We start from the raw sequence: 17385 nt of genomic DNA on the forward strand, positions 1-17385 counted from the left end.
AATCACTCCCATCACAGCTCGGAGTCCAATATTGACTTTAAGGAGATTCTGACTGAGCTGCACACAAATCAAATGGTTCTGGTTTCTGTTTCAAACATCTGAACTCATCTATGAATCCTGAGGAAAATAAAAACAGTGGTGTGTTTTTTGTAGTGGTCACGTTGCATCTTTTCAGTTTAGAAAAGCTTTGATTTATATATTAAATGACCTGATTTTCTATTGTCCTTGTGCTAATCTGAAATTTCACATTTTAAGCTTAGCAGTTTAGCGTTAGCGTAGCAAAGATTCTTGTTTAGCAGATTAGTGGTTAGTGGACCAAACATTTTAGCTAGCTTCATCAAACAGCAAACTACAAATTATTTGAAAAGTAGTAGAATTATTCCAACGATGTGTTAATTCTGTACAAACAGGATCTGTGAATCTTTTTTTTTCATTTTCAATTAACAACCAAATATTTTAAAAAAAATTTAAAAAGAAAACTTGAATGTTTTTTTTGCTTTTGAATCAGATACAAATAGAAAGAAAGACTATTATATATTAAACTTTTGTCTTGGATTAAAAGTATAAATAAGGCCAACTTGTGCAACTAGCTACCCCAGCAAACAATAGTCTGCTGCAAAGAAATAGAGGTTTAAAATCTGTTTAATTGACTCCTTTAAAACTGGTATTAGGGCTGAACCACTGACCTCCATGGAAAGCAGCTCTGTTCATCAGCTCCTCCCAGTCTGAACCGGCTCCCAGTAAGGCATCCAGCGCTATCATGGGAGAATCATGGCCACAGGACCCACCCCAGCCAGACTGAAGCTCTTATAGGCCTCATTCCTCTCAGCCACACCGTAGGGGTCGGGCCAGGTCACCGGCCCCTTTCCGTCAGATTCCCCGCAGATCCAGGTACCTGAGGACAGAGGGAAAAGCTTACTGATGTTTGGGTGTGGATAGAAGCATAAATATTAGCATTAAACAGTATTATTAAAAAACGGTATAGTTCAACTGCCAGCTACTGTTCTCAGGGCCGTACTTAGGAGAATGTGGGCCCCTGGGCTTGAGCCAAGGTGCGGGCCCTACTTAATCATCGTTATGTTATTGTTTACATATGGAAATTTTGTGCATGCGGACAACATTGGAGGGAAAAAAGACTATACTTTCACATCCCATCCATAGCCGCGCTGCCAAGGTAGAATAATTCGGTTAACTCAATGAAACCTGGAAATATAGATATTCTTAATTTAGTGATATGCTGCACAGCAAAGGAAAAACCTGTTGAAGTACAACTCAAACCACCTTTCTCTCTCTCCGTATCAGCCAAGCTACACATAGACTCGCTGCGTGTAGCTCAGGGGTCTCAAACTCTAGTCCTCGAGGGGCGCAGTCCAGCAACTTTTAGATGTGCCTCTGCTGCACCACACCTGAACATAATAATTAGGTTATTAAGGCTCTGGAGAACTTATCTACACAAGGAGGAGGTAATTAAGTCATTTCATTCCGGTGTTTTGTACCTGAGGCACATCTAAAAACTGCAGGACTGCGGCCCTCGAGGCCTGGAGTTTGAGACCCCTGGTGTAGCTTCCCTTATTTACTGTATCACTAGCTCGCTGTTACTGTCTCTTACTCTGCAGTTGTGGAGTCACAATGTCTGGGATCATGAGCGCCCCCTGCCATAAGGCAAGAGAACTGCCCGCCTCACCTCAAATCTGTTCTCTGCTGTTTCTGATCGCTCCTCAGCACACGAAACACGTTACACACACAGTTGATGACAAAAAGGACTCTACATTATATACATAACGTAATTATGGAAAATCAGTTCATATATTAAATGTTTTTAGCCATTTTATTGGCGTCGTACAGACAGGAGGATCAGGCTCTCAGAGTGGCAGCTAGTACAGTTAGCGAGAGGTTGATCAATCCCAGGTGAGGCTCAACTCGCTGCTGCCTCACCGGCTTCGCTTCCGAGCATTTGAATGGAAAATTGTGACAATTCAGCGATTTTGAAGAAAAAATCATAAAACTTGGTTAAGCTAAATGAAAAATAAATACTTTATAGTACAAACCACAGGGTGAAAATAGCAATCATTACATTATTCTTCAATGAGCCCAGAGCCTCACCTGCCTCCCCTGACCGCATGTCACTGAGATTTTATATACAGCTCCTTCTCAAAATATTAGCATATTGTGATAAAGTTCATTATTTTCCATAATGTAATTATAAAAATTGAACATTCATATATTTTAGATTCATTGCACACTAACTGAAATATTTCAGGTCTTTTATTGTCTTAATACAGATGATTTTGGCATACAGCTCATGAAAACCCAAAATTCCTATCTCACAAAATTAGCATATCATGAAAAGGGTCTCTAAACGAGCTATGAACCTAATCATCTGAAGCAACGAATTAACTCTAAACACCTGCAAAAGATTCCTGAGGCCTTTAAAATTCCCAGCCTGGTTCATCACTCAAAACCCCAATCATGGGTAAGACTGCCAACCTGACTGCTGTCCAGAAGGCCATCATTGACACCCTCAAGCAAGAGGGAATGACACAGAAAGATATTTCTGAACGAATAGGCTGTTCCCAGAGTGCTGTATCAAGGTACCTCAGTGGGAAGTTTGTGGGAAGGAAAAAGTGTGGCAGAAAACACTGCACAACGAGAAGAGGTGACCGGACACTGAGGAAGATTGTGGAGAAGGGCCGATTCCAGACCTTGGGGGACCTGCGGAAGCAGTGGACTGAGTCTGGAGTAGAAACATCCAGAGCCACCATGCACAGGCGTGTGCAGGAAATGGACTACAGGTGCCGCATTCCCCAGGTCAAGCCACTTTTAAACCAGAAACAGCGGCAGAGGCGCCTGACCTGGGCTACAGAGAAGCAGCACTGGAATGTTGCTCAGTGGTCCAAAGTACTTTTTCGGATGAAAGCAAATTTTGCATGTCATTCGGAAATCAAGGTGCCGGAGTCTGGAGGAAGACTGGGGAGAAGGAAATGCCAAAATGCCAGAAGTCCAGTGTCAAGTACCCACAGTCAGTGATGGTCTGGGATGCCATGTCAGCTGCTGGTGTTGGTCCACTGTGTTTTATCAAGGGCAGGGTCAATGCAGCTAGCTATCAGGAGATTTTGGAGCACTTCATGCTTTAGCTTTATGGAGATGAAGATTTCATTTTTCAGCACGACCTGGCACCTGCTCACAGTGCCAAAACCACTGGTAAATGGTTTAATGACCATGGTATCACTGTGCTCAATTGGCCTGCTAACTCTCCTGACCTGAACCCCATAGAGAATCTGTGGGATATTGTGAAGAGAAAGTTGAGAGACGCAAGACCCAACACTCTGGATGAGCTAAAGGCCGCTATCGAAGCATCCTGGGCCTCCATAAGACCTCAGCAGTGCCACAGGCTGATTGCCTCCATGCGACGCCGCATTCAAGCAGTCATTTCTGCAAAAGGATTCCCGACCAAGTATTGAGTGCATAACTGTACATAATTATTTGAAGGTTGACTTTTTTTTATATTAAAAACACTTTTCTTTGATTGGTCGGATGAAATATGCTAATTTTGTGAGATAGGAATTTTGGGTTTTCATGAGCTGTCGGCCAAAATCATCCGTATTAAGACAATAAAAGACCTGAAATATTTCAGTTAGTGTGCAATGAATCTAAAATATATGAATGTTCAATTTTTATCAGTACATTATGGAAAATAATGAACTTTATCACAATATGCTAATATTTTGAGAAGGACCTGTATATATATAGTGTATGTATATATATATAGATACTGCTCAAAAAAATAAAGGGAACATTTTAAGTGTTAAACACCTGTTTAAGTGTTCCCTTTAATTTTTTGAGCAGTGTATATATATATATATATCCCTGATTTCCGGCCCTTTGGGGGCTCGGCGCTTGGCTGGGACTTGCTTGTGGAACTGATCGTATCCACAAACCTTATCTACCTACAAGGTCACAGAAATCAGCCACTGTCCACCATGAGAGAGGCTGATGGTCAGTCCCAACCACCAGCTCTTCTCTCCATGCAGGTTTACAACAGTCACTCCATGATTGCCAACTTTTTTGCTGTATTTTGCACAGACACACACACAAAAACATTTCAGCAAGGCAGATTTTTAAAGATCGGTGATCGGCCAGAAAATTGCTACCGGTGCACCTTTAATGAATGTAAAGATCATTACTACAAAATATACTTAGTAGTTATTAAAAGGAATACTTGAACATCTTCAGTATGTCTATTCAACAGAGCCTTCCTAAGGAAGAAAAAATTGACAATGTTCTCTATCCATCCTCTATGGACAATATTTATTTATTCTTCTTCATTTCTCTTTATCTGTCTCCCTCCCTCTTTCAATTTTTATCAATTGTATTTTTCTCTGTAATTATCAGGTTTATTTCCTTACCAAGTTCAGACTGTCAGGCTGTTTCCCCTCTGAGAGCCAAACCTGGTCAAAACTTTTATTCGGTGATGACTGAATTTTAGCTGCGTGTCAGGGCAGGGCAGGGCTCACACGTCTTCATTTCTACAGTTGGCCCTTCGCCATATTAGGACATTTCCTCCCGCTGCTGCTAGCTGGAAGCTAAAGCTAGTTCCGCTTTTTTAACTTCACATTGAGCGCGAGCGAGCAGGGCAGTCGCATTACTTTTCTGTGACTTTAGCCGTTTTCTTTCTCTTTGAATCGTTCTTCTGCTGTTTTCCACTCACGGAAACCCGTTTCAAAGCATCACTGACTTTTAGCATCGTTTAAAATACAAAACACAGCCGCGATGGATGGAGGAAAACTCAGCCTGTGTTTGGATGTACTCACCACTTGCGAGTTGGCTTTCAAAACGCGATCCGGAGAAGAATGGACCTTACCAGAGGGGCCGCTTTTCATTGGCTGATGGCCATTCTACGTGGTCACGTGCGTGGACGTCTCACAAACACACTTAGCTTCCCGTTAGCTAAGTACAGCATAATGGCAGAACTGATACAACTTCTACACCTTGAAGCCTGTCTGCTACACAGTCTTACGTAGCTAAACAGATCAATATGCAATGTGTCTGTATCTGACATACACTAAAGGTTTTATTTTAGCAGAAAAGGCTTTGGACTAAACTGTTACTCCTGTTAGCCACGTTAGCACCAAGTACAGCTAGTCAATCAACCATCGCTGTGTTCAGGGAAGCGCTGATTAATAATCGAGAAATAAATATCAAGCCTGGAAACTTGATATCGTAACGGACTGAATGTTATATTTTTAACGTAATCTTTGCTCGTCTTGGGGCGCAAGCGGTTGCCACGGTAACAGGTGTGCTTAAACTACACAGAGAGAGAGAGAGTAAAAAGGTAGGAGTGGTTTTGAGTTGATCACCTGCTAATCAACCGCTGCTGTGTTAGCCATTTATTGGTGACAATTTTTAGAGTCAGACATAAAGACTGTAATGGATGTTGGACTGAATGGGGGAAGCCGGAGAACCCGGAGGGAACCCATGCATACACGGGGAAACTCTGCCACCGTGCAGCCCTCGCTTTTTTATATATGTTGCCTCACATTATTACTGGTTCATGTTATGTTTATTTATGTGAAGCATCCCTGTCATGTTTGGTGGTGTAGTGGAGCCAACTGCAGCACTGAGAACAATTCATTCAGCAGGTCATGTTTTCATCATTAGCTGTAAGTGGAAAATCGTCAGAATTTCTCTGAAATGTCTTTTAACCAATTCCTCTAAAGGCCATCACGTTTTTCCATAGTATGTTATATATATATATATATATATATATATATATATACAGTATATACTGTATATATAATGAATGGGGGAAGCCGGAGTACCCGGAGGGAACCCATGCATACACGTGGAAACTGCCACCGTGCAGCCCTCGCTTTTTTATAAACAGAAGTATAAAGGACTAAAACTACCATAACTAAGAAAAACTATAATAAAACAAACAAGATTTAATTAATTAATAACTAATAAAAATGAGCAACTACACTCTAAAAATGAATTAAAACAAGTCACAAAACAATATATTGCAATTTATTGATCGCAATAAATTGCAACCAATTACTGGTTGCATTTTTAGAGTCAGATATACAGACTGCAATGGATGAACGTGGATGTTGGACTGAATGGGGGAAGCCGGAGTACCCGGAGGGAACCCATGCATACACGGGGAAACTCTGCCACCGTGCAGCCCTCGCTTTTTTAAACAGACGAATACAGGAACTAAAACTTTCACCAAGCAATATTTAACTAAAAATAACTAATAGAAATGAGCAAATACTAGGGAGGCCCAGATTATCTAACTCTCACCTCTCTTTTGAATTTAAAACATCAGCGCTCCATGTTGGCTGGTTTGTTCTTATCTTTATACTGCCGCATAAATGATGGGGTGACAGCTTTTTTAAAACGCCTCCAAAATGAAACCTCTTTCACTGGGTTATTGTCTTCGTCAGAGGTGGTATCCTGATTTTGTCCGGGTTTTGACTGGTGCCTGATGTTCTGTGTCTCCATCTTGGTTTTTGTGGCAATCTTTGGATGGACTGCCTTTGATTGCCGCCTGAATTTCTTTGCTGACACAAATTGGCGATGGACTGCTTTCAATTTTGAGGTCTCTGGAAATTCTGTCTGGGTTTTCACAGAGACCATTTTGTTCTTGTTCTCTCCTTGTGTAATCACATTATGTCCTATTTCATGCTCATCAGATGTGGCTTCACTCTTTCTTTTAGGTTCTGGGGACTTGGGCAAATTTTCTACTTCCTCTGAGTCTTGAAGCAGTCGCATCTGTTCATATAGCTGGAGCTGTCTCAAACAACACTCATAACTATTCTCTAGGAAAGTTCTCCTTTCAACTCCCTCAGGAAGCGACGCAGTCGTTTTCCACAGTTCTTGAAGAAGTTCGTGTAAATATTGTTGAAGGTCAACAATCAATTTAAATAAAGGTTGTGGCTCTTTTGGACATGGGAGAAGCAAAGGGATGGGGATTTCAGTGTTGTCGTGTTTGTTGACTTCATCCTCAGATGTTTGGTCGTCAGGGACCTCAGGGACGTTCTCTAACTGGACATTTTCTACGGTTTGATTGTGGGAGACATCGGGAACTTTCTCTATCTGGATGTGTCCTGGTTCAGACACAGTTAGAGACGTTGGTGTGTTTTTCATGTCCTCACAGTTCAATGGCTCTTTCTCTCCTGGCTCATTGTCTGTCTCCGGTGCTTCATACATGGATTCATTTTCCATATCCAGTTCAGTAGGGACGACAGTTTCCCTGTTATGAGCCTCCTGTTCTAAGCAGTCTGTCTGATCGTCTTGATTTTTCAGAACAGTACTATCATTTTTTTCATCAGCATTTTCTGTGGATGAAATCTTACCAACCGATGGAGGGAAATCTTCTTGTGAGGTCTTAACATCCTGAGCAGATTGTTCCTCCTGTGTTTGAGCCACTTCCTCTTTTGTTAAGGATAATTTCGTTTATGGTGATCTGTAAGGCGTCCTGCATTTCATTGATTTCAATTGAAATATGTTGATCAATTGGAGCGCGTAGCTCCACCCAGACCTTCAGTGGTAGCGGCTCCTCCTTCTTCTTCTTCCTCTTCCTCTCAGGTGGTCCGTTCTTTCCTTCATCATTCACAGTCTCCTGTGTTGCATCGATGGGTTCAATGATGAGTGAATCGTAAAGCTTTCCAGTATCGTCATCCAAACTGTGTTCATGTTCTGTTAAACACATCTTGAAGGGCACCTTCTTTTTCTCGCTATGCATCGTCATCGGTGGCTCAACTTCCCTCACAACAACATTGTTGGGTGTATCTATCTTAATGATAAGATGGTTTGACGACATCCTTCTTTCAGTCAGAGATAAATCCGTTTTCTACTAGATTCTGTAAAGATTTCACACAAGCTCAGTGTCCGTTGAGTATCAAGCAAAGTTGAACTTCTTTTGAGTGTCGAAAGGAACTCCCAGGTGAATGTGTCGCGAACGGCTGCTATGCGGTTGTGACAAAGGTTGATCAATATGACAAGCCTAAATAAAGGTTTGATGTCACAAAATTCTGCCTATGACACGGTAGTGTGATGTCACACGTTGTGACATTACACTACACTGCACTACGGTGATGTCATGTTGCCATGGTTTCCTTTGAATTCAAACACTGATACTGTAATATTTCAAATACTCAAGAAAACATCCATTTATTCAATACCATTTATACATAAGTAACATATATTATATTGTAAACTGTTTATTTCTTTAGCAGAATGGCATGTTATGGTTTACAACAATCATCTTTGGTGTCAAGTGTGTTAGTTTCATAATTTCACCTCTAATTTTCTCATTTTTAGCTTCCTAAAAACTAGACTTGAATTGAAACAAGGTGGACAACAGAAGAAATATAAAGCCTAAAAAATACAGTATCATTCAAACAGCAGCTGCAAAATCAAATAATCAAGAAAATCCAGCAAAAACCTCAGAGATGCACCTCCTATATGTAAAAACATATTTGCTGAGTTACAAATTTTGAAGGTTTTTTTGTCACATAAATACATTTATATGTATGTTACATTTTAAAGAATATAGTTTATAAAAAATATCATAACAAATTATTTTAATCATTTAACTCTACGAATCACTTTGCAAGTCATAAACTATTTTTTGTGGAAAATAAAATAGTTTTATTGGCATTGCCGTGGAAAATATTTGCTTAGTTACAATTTTCTTGTGCTTATTTAGTTACATAAATTATTCAGATGCTGAAACACCATATCAACACACTGTAATGATGAAACACACTGTAATAAATATATGTGTTTAAAACTGCATTTTAAACAATGTAGTTTATAAAAACTTTGTCAAATATTTGTTTTTAAACTTTATTTAGCATTTTTACATCCTTTCTGTGCTGAAATACAGATTAAATTACCAAGAAGAGCCACAACATTTGTGAGCCAAGTTCCTTTCGGCAGCAAAAAAAAAATAAAAATAATAATAATAATAATAAAAGAAAAATAAAAACAGTTGTAGTTTACTAGATTTGAGGGGCGATTAAATATTTATTACAGTATTAGAATATCAAAATAAACACATTCCTCTAACTTGTCCTTTTACCTATCTAACATAAATATATATTTTTAATCCCATAAGATGTAATTATTGAATATATTCAGATATTCCCCCTCAAAAATGACAATATTGACTTTATAAGTGGACCTTCCATTTTGAAATTCCAGACATTGATGAAACAGTGACATCTAGTGGTGAAATTGATTAGAGTAATATCTTTGAAGGGTTTTTTTTAATTTTGAAAATATCCATTTTACATGGATGAAACATTTTGAGGAACAGCTCTAGGTAATCAGATGTTTTTGGAATTTAAATTCTGAAAAAGAAAGCATTATTGTGTATCATTAAAGATTATACAGTATATTTGCTTTTGGTTAGACGTGGGGGGAAAAAGCCCCGGAAACAAGCTCTTATTTTGAAAATAAGCCGTAAATGTGTTTACCGTAATACTTAGCACTCGTGCGCCACAGAAAAAGGCTCGTGGGGGCTGGCTGGACCGTTTGTTCCGAAGCAGAGGCTGGTTTGACCGCAGCGCCGCGGCCTCGGTGTCAACTGAACTGAATGTCCGCATCGTCAGGTCTGATTTCCGGGAAGGACGCTTTACAATGGACCGGTGAGGCTGATGCTGTATAACGGCGTTTCTGTGCGATACCGAACCGGTACAATACTCTCTAATAAAGCCAGACAGTTACTTTTTATTTAATCACTCGCTTATTTCTTCGCTAAGAAGCCTAACACGCCATAATAAATGTATTCATAACCACACTGACCCACTTTGGAGAAATATTATGCACAGGTGTTTCCCAGGAAATCCGAGAACTCTATTTATTTTAGTAATAAATGTTAGAAAGTGCAATTAACGGATTTATAGAATAGCTACAAGAAAAGTTATTTACTTTGTCCGAAAATGTCAAAGATCAACAACATTTTGTATAGAAATGTTGGCCCATTGAAGCAGCTACACTGTATGTGTTCTCAATACTTGGTTGGGGCTCCTTTTGCATGAATCACTGCATCAGTGCAGTGTGGCATGGAGCTCAGCCTTCAGGCAGAGTCTCCATGATAGTCATAACATTTCTGAATTAAAAATCATTTTCAGTGGTCTTGTGTAATGCTCTAACTTTATGATAAACATAATTATCAGTTATCACTAGGCATGTCACGAAAAATATTTTTTGCTGGACATTAAATTGCCTCAGAAATTATTGTGATAATATCGTTATTTTGAGACAATGGTTTTTGGAGTTAGCAAAAAACATTAAAAAAACACGTCTTTAAACAAGTCAATGGAGTTAGGTCTTAAAGATCTAAAAAGAAACTGCTTTTTAGGAGTTGCTGTCTATGGCTCCACCTGACCATAGCTACAGCAAATCGACATGCTAGTGATAGCCATCATGCTAATAATAGCATTTAAGCTAGTTTTGATATAAACGCTAAACTTATACTAAACGAAATAAGTCAATGATAGTCAAAATGCTAGCAATAGCCAACACTTTTTTTCTTCTTTTCTTCACAATTAAAACAAAGTTAAAAATTTGACATCATTTTAGCTAGCTAATATTTTAGCTAAGTTTTACTTATACAGTTGTTTGTCTACTAAGTTGAATAAGTCAATGATGGTCAACATGCTACTTATACCCTATGCTATTGGCATGATTTTAGCTAACCTTAGCAGTTAGCTAAATTTAGCTTATGTACTGTTTGCCTACAAAATTGTGTAAGTCAATGATAGTCAACATGCTACTGACAGCATTTTAGCTAAATGTCGCTTTGTCACTCTAACCCTATATACGAGAACAACGAGACACATTTATTTCAACTTATTAGAAATATAAGATGTCTTCTTTTAGAATGGTATGTGGATTGATAGCAGCATATCCAAGTTAAGGGTCCAGGATTGTTTCTCTTTGCACCTTCAGATTTGCTACGGTGGAGCATTATAAGGCGGGCATGGTGCTGAGTGGTGCTGGTGATGCTCTGGGCTACAAGAACCAGCTCTGGGAGTATAACGAGTCCGGACCAGCTATTCACCAGGTCAGGAAACTAAATCCTGTATCTTCAGGAGCTGATCTCAAAGCAGAAAAACTTCATGATGTTTGTCCTCTTCTGGCCCCCATAGGAGCTGCAGGAGCTCGGCGGTTTGAAGAGCATCAAGGTGGAGCTTCCTGATTGGCCGGTGAGCGACGACACCGTTCTACACCTGGCAACAGCTGAAGGACTGGCAACAGGTGAGATCAACAACCCAACAAACCCACAAACTACAGTTGAGCGATTAATTGGATTAATTGATTATTCAAATAATCGTCAACTAATTTAGCAATCGATTAATCGGTAAGTGGAGTATAGAATCAAAAAATGGCAATTTGCTGAAAAAACAACATATTCAGAGCAGTAATGAAGCCAAACATGTACAAAACATATATACATTTCGCATTTATGATTATAGACTTTGTAAATATTTTCTACCCAGAACTCTTTAAGTGGCAGTTTTAGCTTCACCTGGTTTAAATTTAGTTAAAAATTGAGCTCCTTTTCCATCCAATTATTAAATAAAAATAATTAATCAACAGATCACTCTGTATTGATGTTAAGTTAAGCAAAAAGAAGAGCTTTTCACATGTTAAAGTAAATATTATTTAGCTGCACAAGCATCCTTTGCTACAAATAAACAAAAATCATCATTAAAGGAGTAATACAGTATATTATTGCTTTTGCCTTTTAGGCAATAAAAAGTTTATTTTCTACATTAAAAAAGGAAATATAAATTCTTTATTATGGTTTTCATGCATTTTAATAATGTGTATGTAATCTTAATCTGATTAATCATTAGAATAATTGATTATTAAATAATCGTTGGATACCTACCACAAATCTCTCTTGTCTCAGTGTTTTTCCTCAACTTAAAGATTTTAAATATAATTCCCAGTCTTGCCTGGAGTTGCAGTTTAATTGAGGTTCTATTTAAGACCAAAATTAAAAATGGACAATTAAATTGACTTTTAGGTTGATTCATAAAGCCGCTCAGATTAGTTCTAGATTTGAGTGTCCAAAAAGCGCTCTAAAAATGTTATTTATTATTACAATTTAAAGTCTGCAAATTGTTGCATTTTTTAGGGAAAACGGGGGAGGAGCTCCTGCATGAGGTGGCTGGTCGGTATGTGGAAGCGATGAAGGACATGGACGGGAGGAAACCCGGCCCTTCCAGCATTCTGGGTACGTTTTATTTGTAAAATGATCTAAAATTTGCTGTTTGGAAAGATAGATGTGCAGCTGTGATGTGCTCTATAAGGCGTTTCCCAGCTGAAGCCAGGGGAAGAAGAGGGCTACAGAGTAGCGTATAACCCAGAGGGTACGGGCTGCGGCGCGGCGATGCGGTCCATGTGCATCGGTCTGAAGTAAGACGCTTCGTCCTGCTGACTTCAACATGTTTCATTTTGGTTTTATAAAACAACAAACCAACAAGGCGTGGCTCATACTTGTGAAAAATAAAGGAAAAAATCTTTTTCAGTTTAATTTCAAATATGGAAGAAACGATTAATCAATAATCGTAATTAATCGATAATTGAAATAATCATCAACTAATTTATTAATCGTTATACAAACTCAAAAATAAATAAATTTTACATTAAAGTTTTAAAAAACTATTTCTAATATGTTTATAAATAAATAGAAAATAAATAATATAAAATATAAATATCTGGTTCAACATCTGCCAAAAAATTTGAACATATAAAATTTTCCAGGAAACAGAGTTTTCCATTAGCAGAGCCATAAACGAACATTTTAAATTAATCTTTAATTAGTTTACTTATATAATTGAAAGAAACTGACTCTATGAAAAGATAATTTGAGACACGTCTCCTGCTTCAGGTACCCGAAGCCTGACCAGCTGTTGTCGCTCGTGGCTGTTGCCGTGGAGACGGGCAGGATGACCCATCCGCACCCCACGGGTTTCCTGGGGGCCGTGGCATCGGCCCTGTTCGCCTCCTACGCCGTCCAGCGGCGGCCGATGACCACCTGGGGCCTGGGCCTGATCAACGAGGCCTGCCCGGTGGCGCGGACCATCGTCCAGGGCCGGGGCTTCGCCGTGGACGAGACGGAGCGCGACTGGGGCTACTTCTGCGACAAGTGGCAGTGGTGAGAAACGATAAAATCTGTTTTTAATTTTACTTTTTATCTATGTGAAAGGTTCATAGGCCGCTTTTTGATGAGTTTCACAATCAGAAATTTGAGTTATTTAGTGTCATAAGTCAAATGAATAACATTTTCACCATGTTGTTCATTCTTTAATACATCAGTTTGAAACTAAATATTTGTCTCAAAATTACATATTTAGTTAGCAAGTTACAAAATTTAGCTGAGAAGCGACACATTTAGTTAGCAGGCTCAATACTAGCAAGCTAAATTGAATATTTAGCAAGTTCAATATTTATTTTGAATCAAAAATATATAGCAAACTAAATATTAAAGCTAAATTTAGATCAAAACCAACATCAACTATCAAACTAAATATTTAGCTCCAAACTACATATCAACTTACCATTTAAAGCTAAATGTTTAACAAGGTAAATATTCAGTTGAACTAAATATTTAGTCTGCCACTAAATACTTAGCTAACAAGCTAAATCTCTACCTTCAAACTAAATATCTCGTTAACTTGCTAAATAATTTGCAAACTAAATATTTAGCCATTTAGTTTTCAATATAAATATTTAGTTTTCAAACTAAATATTTATTTAAAAAATATTTAGTAAAATACTAAATACTATTTAGTATTTAATGTATTAGTAATATTTACTTGTCAAACTAAATATTTAGCTAAGTATAGCTTGCTAACTCTTTAGCTTCAAACTAAATATTTAACTAGTTCAGAGCTAAAAAGTTAGTTTGGATTGTTAATATTTAGTTTGAAACTGAGACTTTTATAAATGAATGAATAACACGGTGAGATGATTTTGTGCCAAATGTCCCTGTTAGATTAAGTCTAGCTGCAGAGAATACTAAAGTCCAGCCTGACAGACGATTGATTGATTGGTAAAGCTAATTGATTAGATACCTAACTGCTTTGTTGCAGCACATGAGTTAATCATGTTGATGTCATCAATGCTCTTCCTCTGTCCTCAGGTACCTGGACCTGAGGGGCCTCTCTAACGGAGTGGGCCCTTTGCTTTGGCCCCCGTCCTACGGCCCAGCTGAGCGGGACGAGGCCTATAAGAGCTTCAGTCTGTCTGGCTGGGGGGGACGCAGCGGCCATGATGCTCCCATGATAGCACTGGATGCCTTACTGGGCGCCGGTTCCGACTGGGAGGAGCTGATGAACAGAGCTGCTTTCCATGGAGGTCAGTTATAAAATGTAGAGTTAAACATTACAGGAGCCCTGTGGGCTTTACAAAATATGTTCATTATTTATTTTTTTCCACAAAATTATTCTTAGATCAAATTTTAGTCTGGTTAGTTCTGTTGAGCTTTTTTGGGCCTCGTCTCTTTAAATCCAAACATGCTGCTGCTGGCCACGGCCCCAACTCAATGTTTACACTTACACATGAAAATAGCTGCAAACAGATGCGCAACTATATATCTCGGAAAAGCAGAAGTGGAGCCTCCTGCACAACCAAGAATGCAGCAGTCCTGGAGGTCAGATAGGGTTGCTAGGAAACAGGCTGGGCTTCACTGGGGGTTGCTAGGTTATGGAGCAGTGCCTGCTGATTTGTGATGTTACATTAGGGAGGTTTTCGAAACAACTCGTTTTCCAGACACCAAAAAATAATTAACTTACTGCCAAAAACAGACTGGGTGCCACTATTTTTCTGTTTTAGTTCATTGTTAAGAAGCTTGTCTGCATTTTACCAACAAATGCGCCAACCAGATGTCTTTTAGATTGCTTTATGTTCAAGTCATTGATTACCATATTTTCCGCACTATAAGGCGCACCTAAAAACCTTCAATTTTCTCAAAAACCATGAGTGCGCCTTATAATCTGGTGTGCCTTATATATGGACCAATATTGAGCCACAACAGGTCTCGCAACTACGGTAAGCAGCCGCCGACTTCATTTTCCCCCGTAGAAGAAGAAGCGCGCGGTGCATGCTGGGTTTTGTGTAAAAACCCCAAAATGGCTCCTATTAAGAGACAAGCTTACGACGCAGAGTTTAAGCTCAAGGCGATCAGTCACGCAGTAGAACACGGGAATAGAGCAGCAGCCAGAGAATTTAACACGAACGAATCAATGGTGCGGAAGTGGATATATATTGTGATCGCACTAACGTTTGATTTACCATAACAGCATCATACTGTTTTTTACGTGTTTATTGAATCGAGGAAACGTTCCCCTCCACTATATGTTATACCTTGCCGTTGTTAAAAGATAAACTGTGTCACGAAAATACCACGTCACTTACTTTACCTCAGGGAAAATAATAAAACAGCTGTTTATTCATTTTGGGAATGAACTGAGTTTTCAGAACGCTGGTTTGTAATCTATTTATAAACTTTGACTGACCTATCTGACTATTTTGTTGACATTCCCTTTAGCGCAGCTCCTGGATGCATAACGTAACCCCAGCCTCTACTGTAGCGTCTAATCTATGCGCCTTATAATGCGGTGCGCCTTATGAAAAGTTTTAAAATAGGCCATTCATTGAAGGTGCGCCTTATAATGTGGAAAATACGGTACATTGATGACCACATTTATTGACAGATTTAATGTTTCTTTTATTTCTTTTGCATAATATAACATTTTTAGAAAAACTTAATTCCATAATTTGAGTGTATTTATTCATCATTATGTATAAATGTTAACAAAAATCACCCGTAGCAAACCAAACCTAATTTTTCTGCATTTAATTAGCCAGTTGGTATAGGAATAAAGATGGCGGCCATGCCAGAACGGAAGAGAAAACTTTATGCAGTGCCGTTTTGAAATAAACACTCGAGAAACTCCTTAAGTTATCAATAGTGCTCAGATGAATGATGGAGCAACGCCAACTTTCAACCAAAATTACTGACACGCTATGAAGAAGGACGTGATAACAGAAAACCGGGAGACATAACAGGAACACCTTAACATGATAGAAAAATGACTTTCTAAATTTACTAATGTGAGAATACCAAAATTTTCTGTTTATTCGATCAATCTTTAACACAAAAAATTGTTTATATGTGCTTAAAAATTTAGCATTTCATGTTATGGAAAGCGGTCGGCCATTTTGATACAAAAGAAAACAGTTTTTTTTAAATGGCCGCTCATCAATCAGTCGATCGATAAGAGCAGCCAACTTTAATAACTTTCATTCCTACAACTGCGAAGTAAAACTACTTACTTACACCTTTCTCTTTGATTCTGCCAAGGTGACAGCGACAGCACAGCGGTGATCGCCGCCTGTTGTTGGGGTCTCCTTTACGGAACCAACGGGGTCCCCGAAGGCAACTACAGCAGCCTGGAGTACCGCGACCGACTGGAGCGCTGCGCCGAACAACTCTACGCCCTCTCACACTAAAACAGCGGCAGAAACCGGGCCAACGAACCGGCGAGCTCCCATCGACCCACAAAGTGGGTTATCATTTTAGCCTGAAGGGAAAAGACTGGTCCAGTAAACTAGAGTCGTTTTCCTCGTGGTTGACAACAGCCTGGCTTGTGTTTACAGCGCTCCCCCTGGTGGCCATTCCTGAGATGACAGTGGAGGCAATTACCTCATTTAGTCTACCGGTACCTTAAATAAAGGAAAGCGATCAAAGATGCAAAATAAACACAGTTGACACGGACTAATTATTGATGTCTTTTTACTATATTACTTTAGTCACTGATCAATCAATTATTCTAATGATTAATCGATTGATCTGCATGAATGATCTGCAGGATGTACCATTTTTTTTCCAATCACTTAAGCCTTTCATACAATATTAGAAATACATTAAGAGGCAAATAAATGCAGTTCCTTTTTGAAATAGAAATATTTTTTTTTCTTAAATGCAATAACAAATGAAAAGCTCACCTCTTCCCACTTGATTTATCAACACTGTTTAAGTGTTGATTATTTTAACATTTAATTATTTGAATTAATAGATCATTTTTGGCAGAATTTTAACTGGATGAAGCTAAAATTGTCTCTTGAACAGTACTGGGTAGAAAATATTTACAAAGTAGGTTTTTTCCCCAAGTTAAATGCAAAATGTATATTTTTGTTTCACTGTTTTTGTTTAAACACAACTATGAATATGTTTTTTCAGCAAAATGGCCTTACTTTTAATCGTGATTAATCAGATTACTGATGATTAATTAGATTACTTATGATGAATGCGAGTAATGACAATTAATCACGATTAAACATATTATTCGCAACTAATCC

At 38.6% G+C, this 17385-nt stretch overlaps 1 protein-coding gene across 1 annotated transcript; it reads left to right on the forward strand.

Moving 5' to 3' along the window:
- Positions 1-9510: 9510 nt before the first annotated feature.
- LOC102216979 (protein ADP-ribosylarginine hydrolase-like) lies at positions 9511-16805 on the forward strand. Its single transcript, XM_005815950.3, has 8 exons — positions 9511-9653; positions 10960-11074; positions 11160-11268; positions 12155-12253; positions 12330-12435; positions 12911-13177; positions 14165-14379; positions 16388-16805. The coding sequence occupies exons 1-8, from the start codon at positions 9646-9648 to the stop codon at positions 16534-16536; spliced, it is 1068 nt and encodes a 355-aa protein (XP_005816007.2). The 5' UTR covers positions 9511-9645; the 3' UTR covers positions 16537-16805.
- The last annotated feature ends 580 nt before the right edge of the window (positions 16806-17385 follow it).

The sequence above is a fragment of the Xiphophorus maculatus genome, chromosome 10 (genome assembly GCF_002775205.1).
Source record: "Xiphophorus maculatus strain JP 163 A chromosome 10, X_maculatus-5.0-male, whole genome shotgun sequence".
In the NCBI taxonomy this organism is placed as follows: Eukaryota; Metazoa; Chordata; class Actinopteri; order Cyprinodontiformes; family Poeciliidae; genus Xiphophorus; species Xiphophorus maculatus.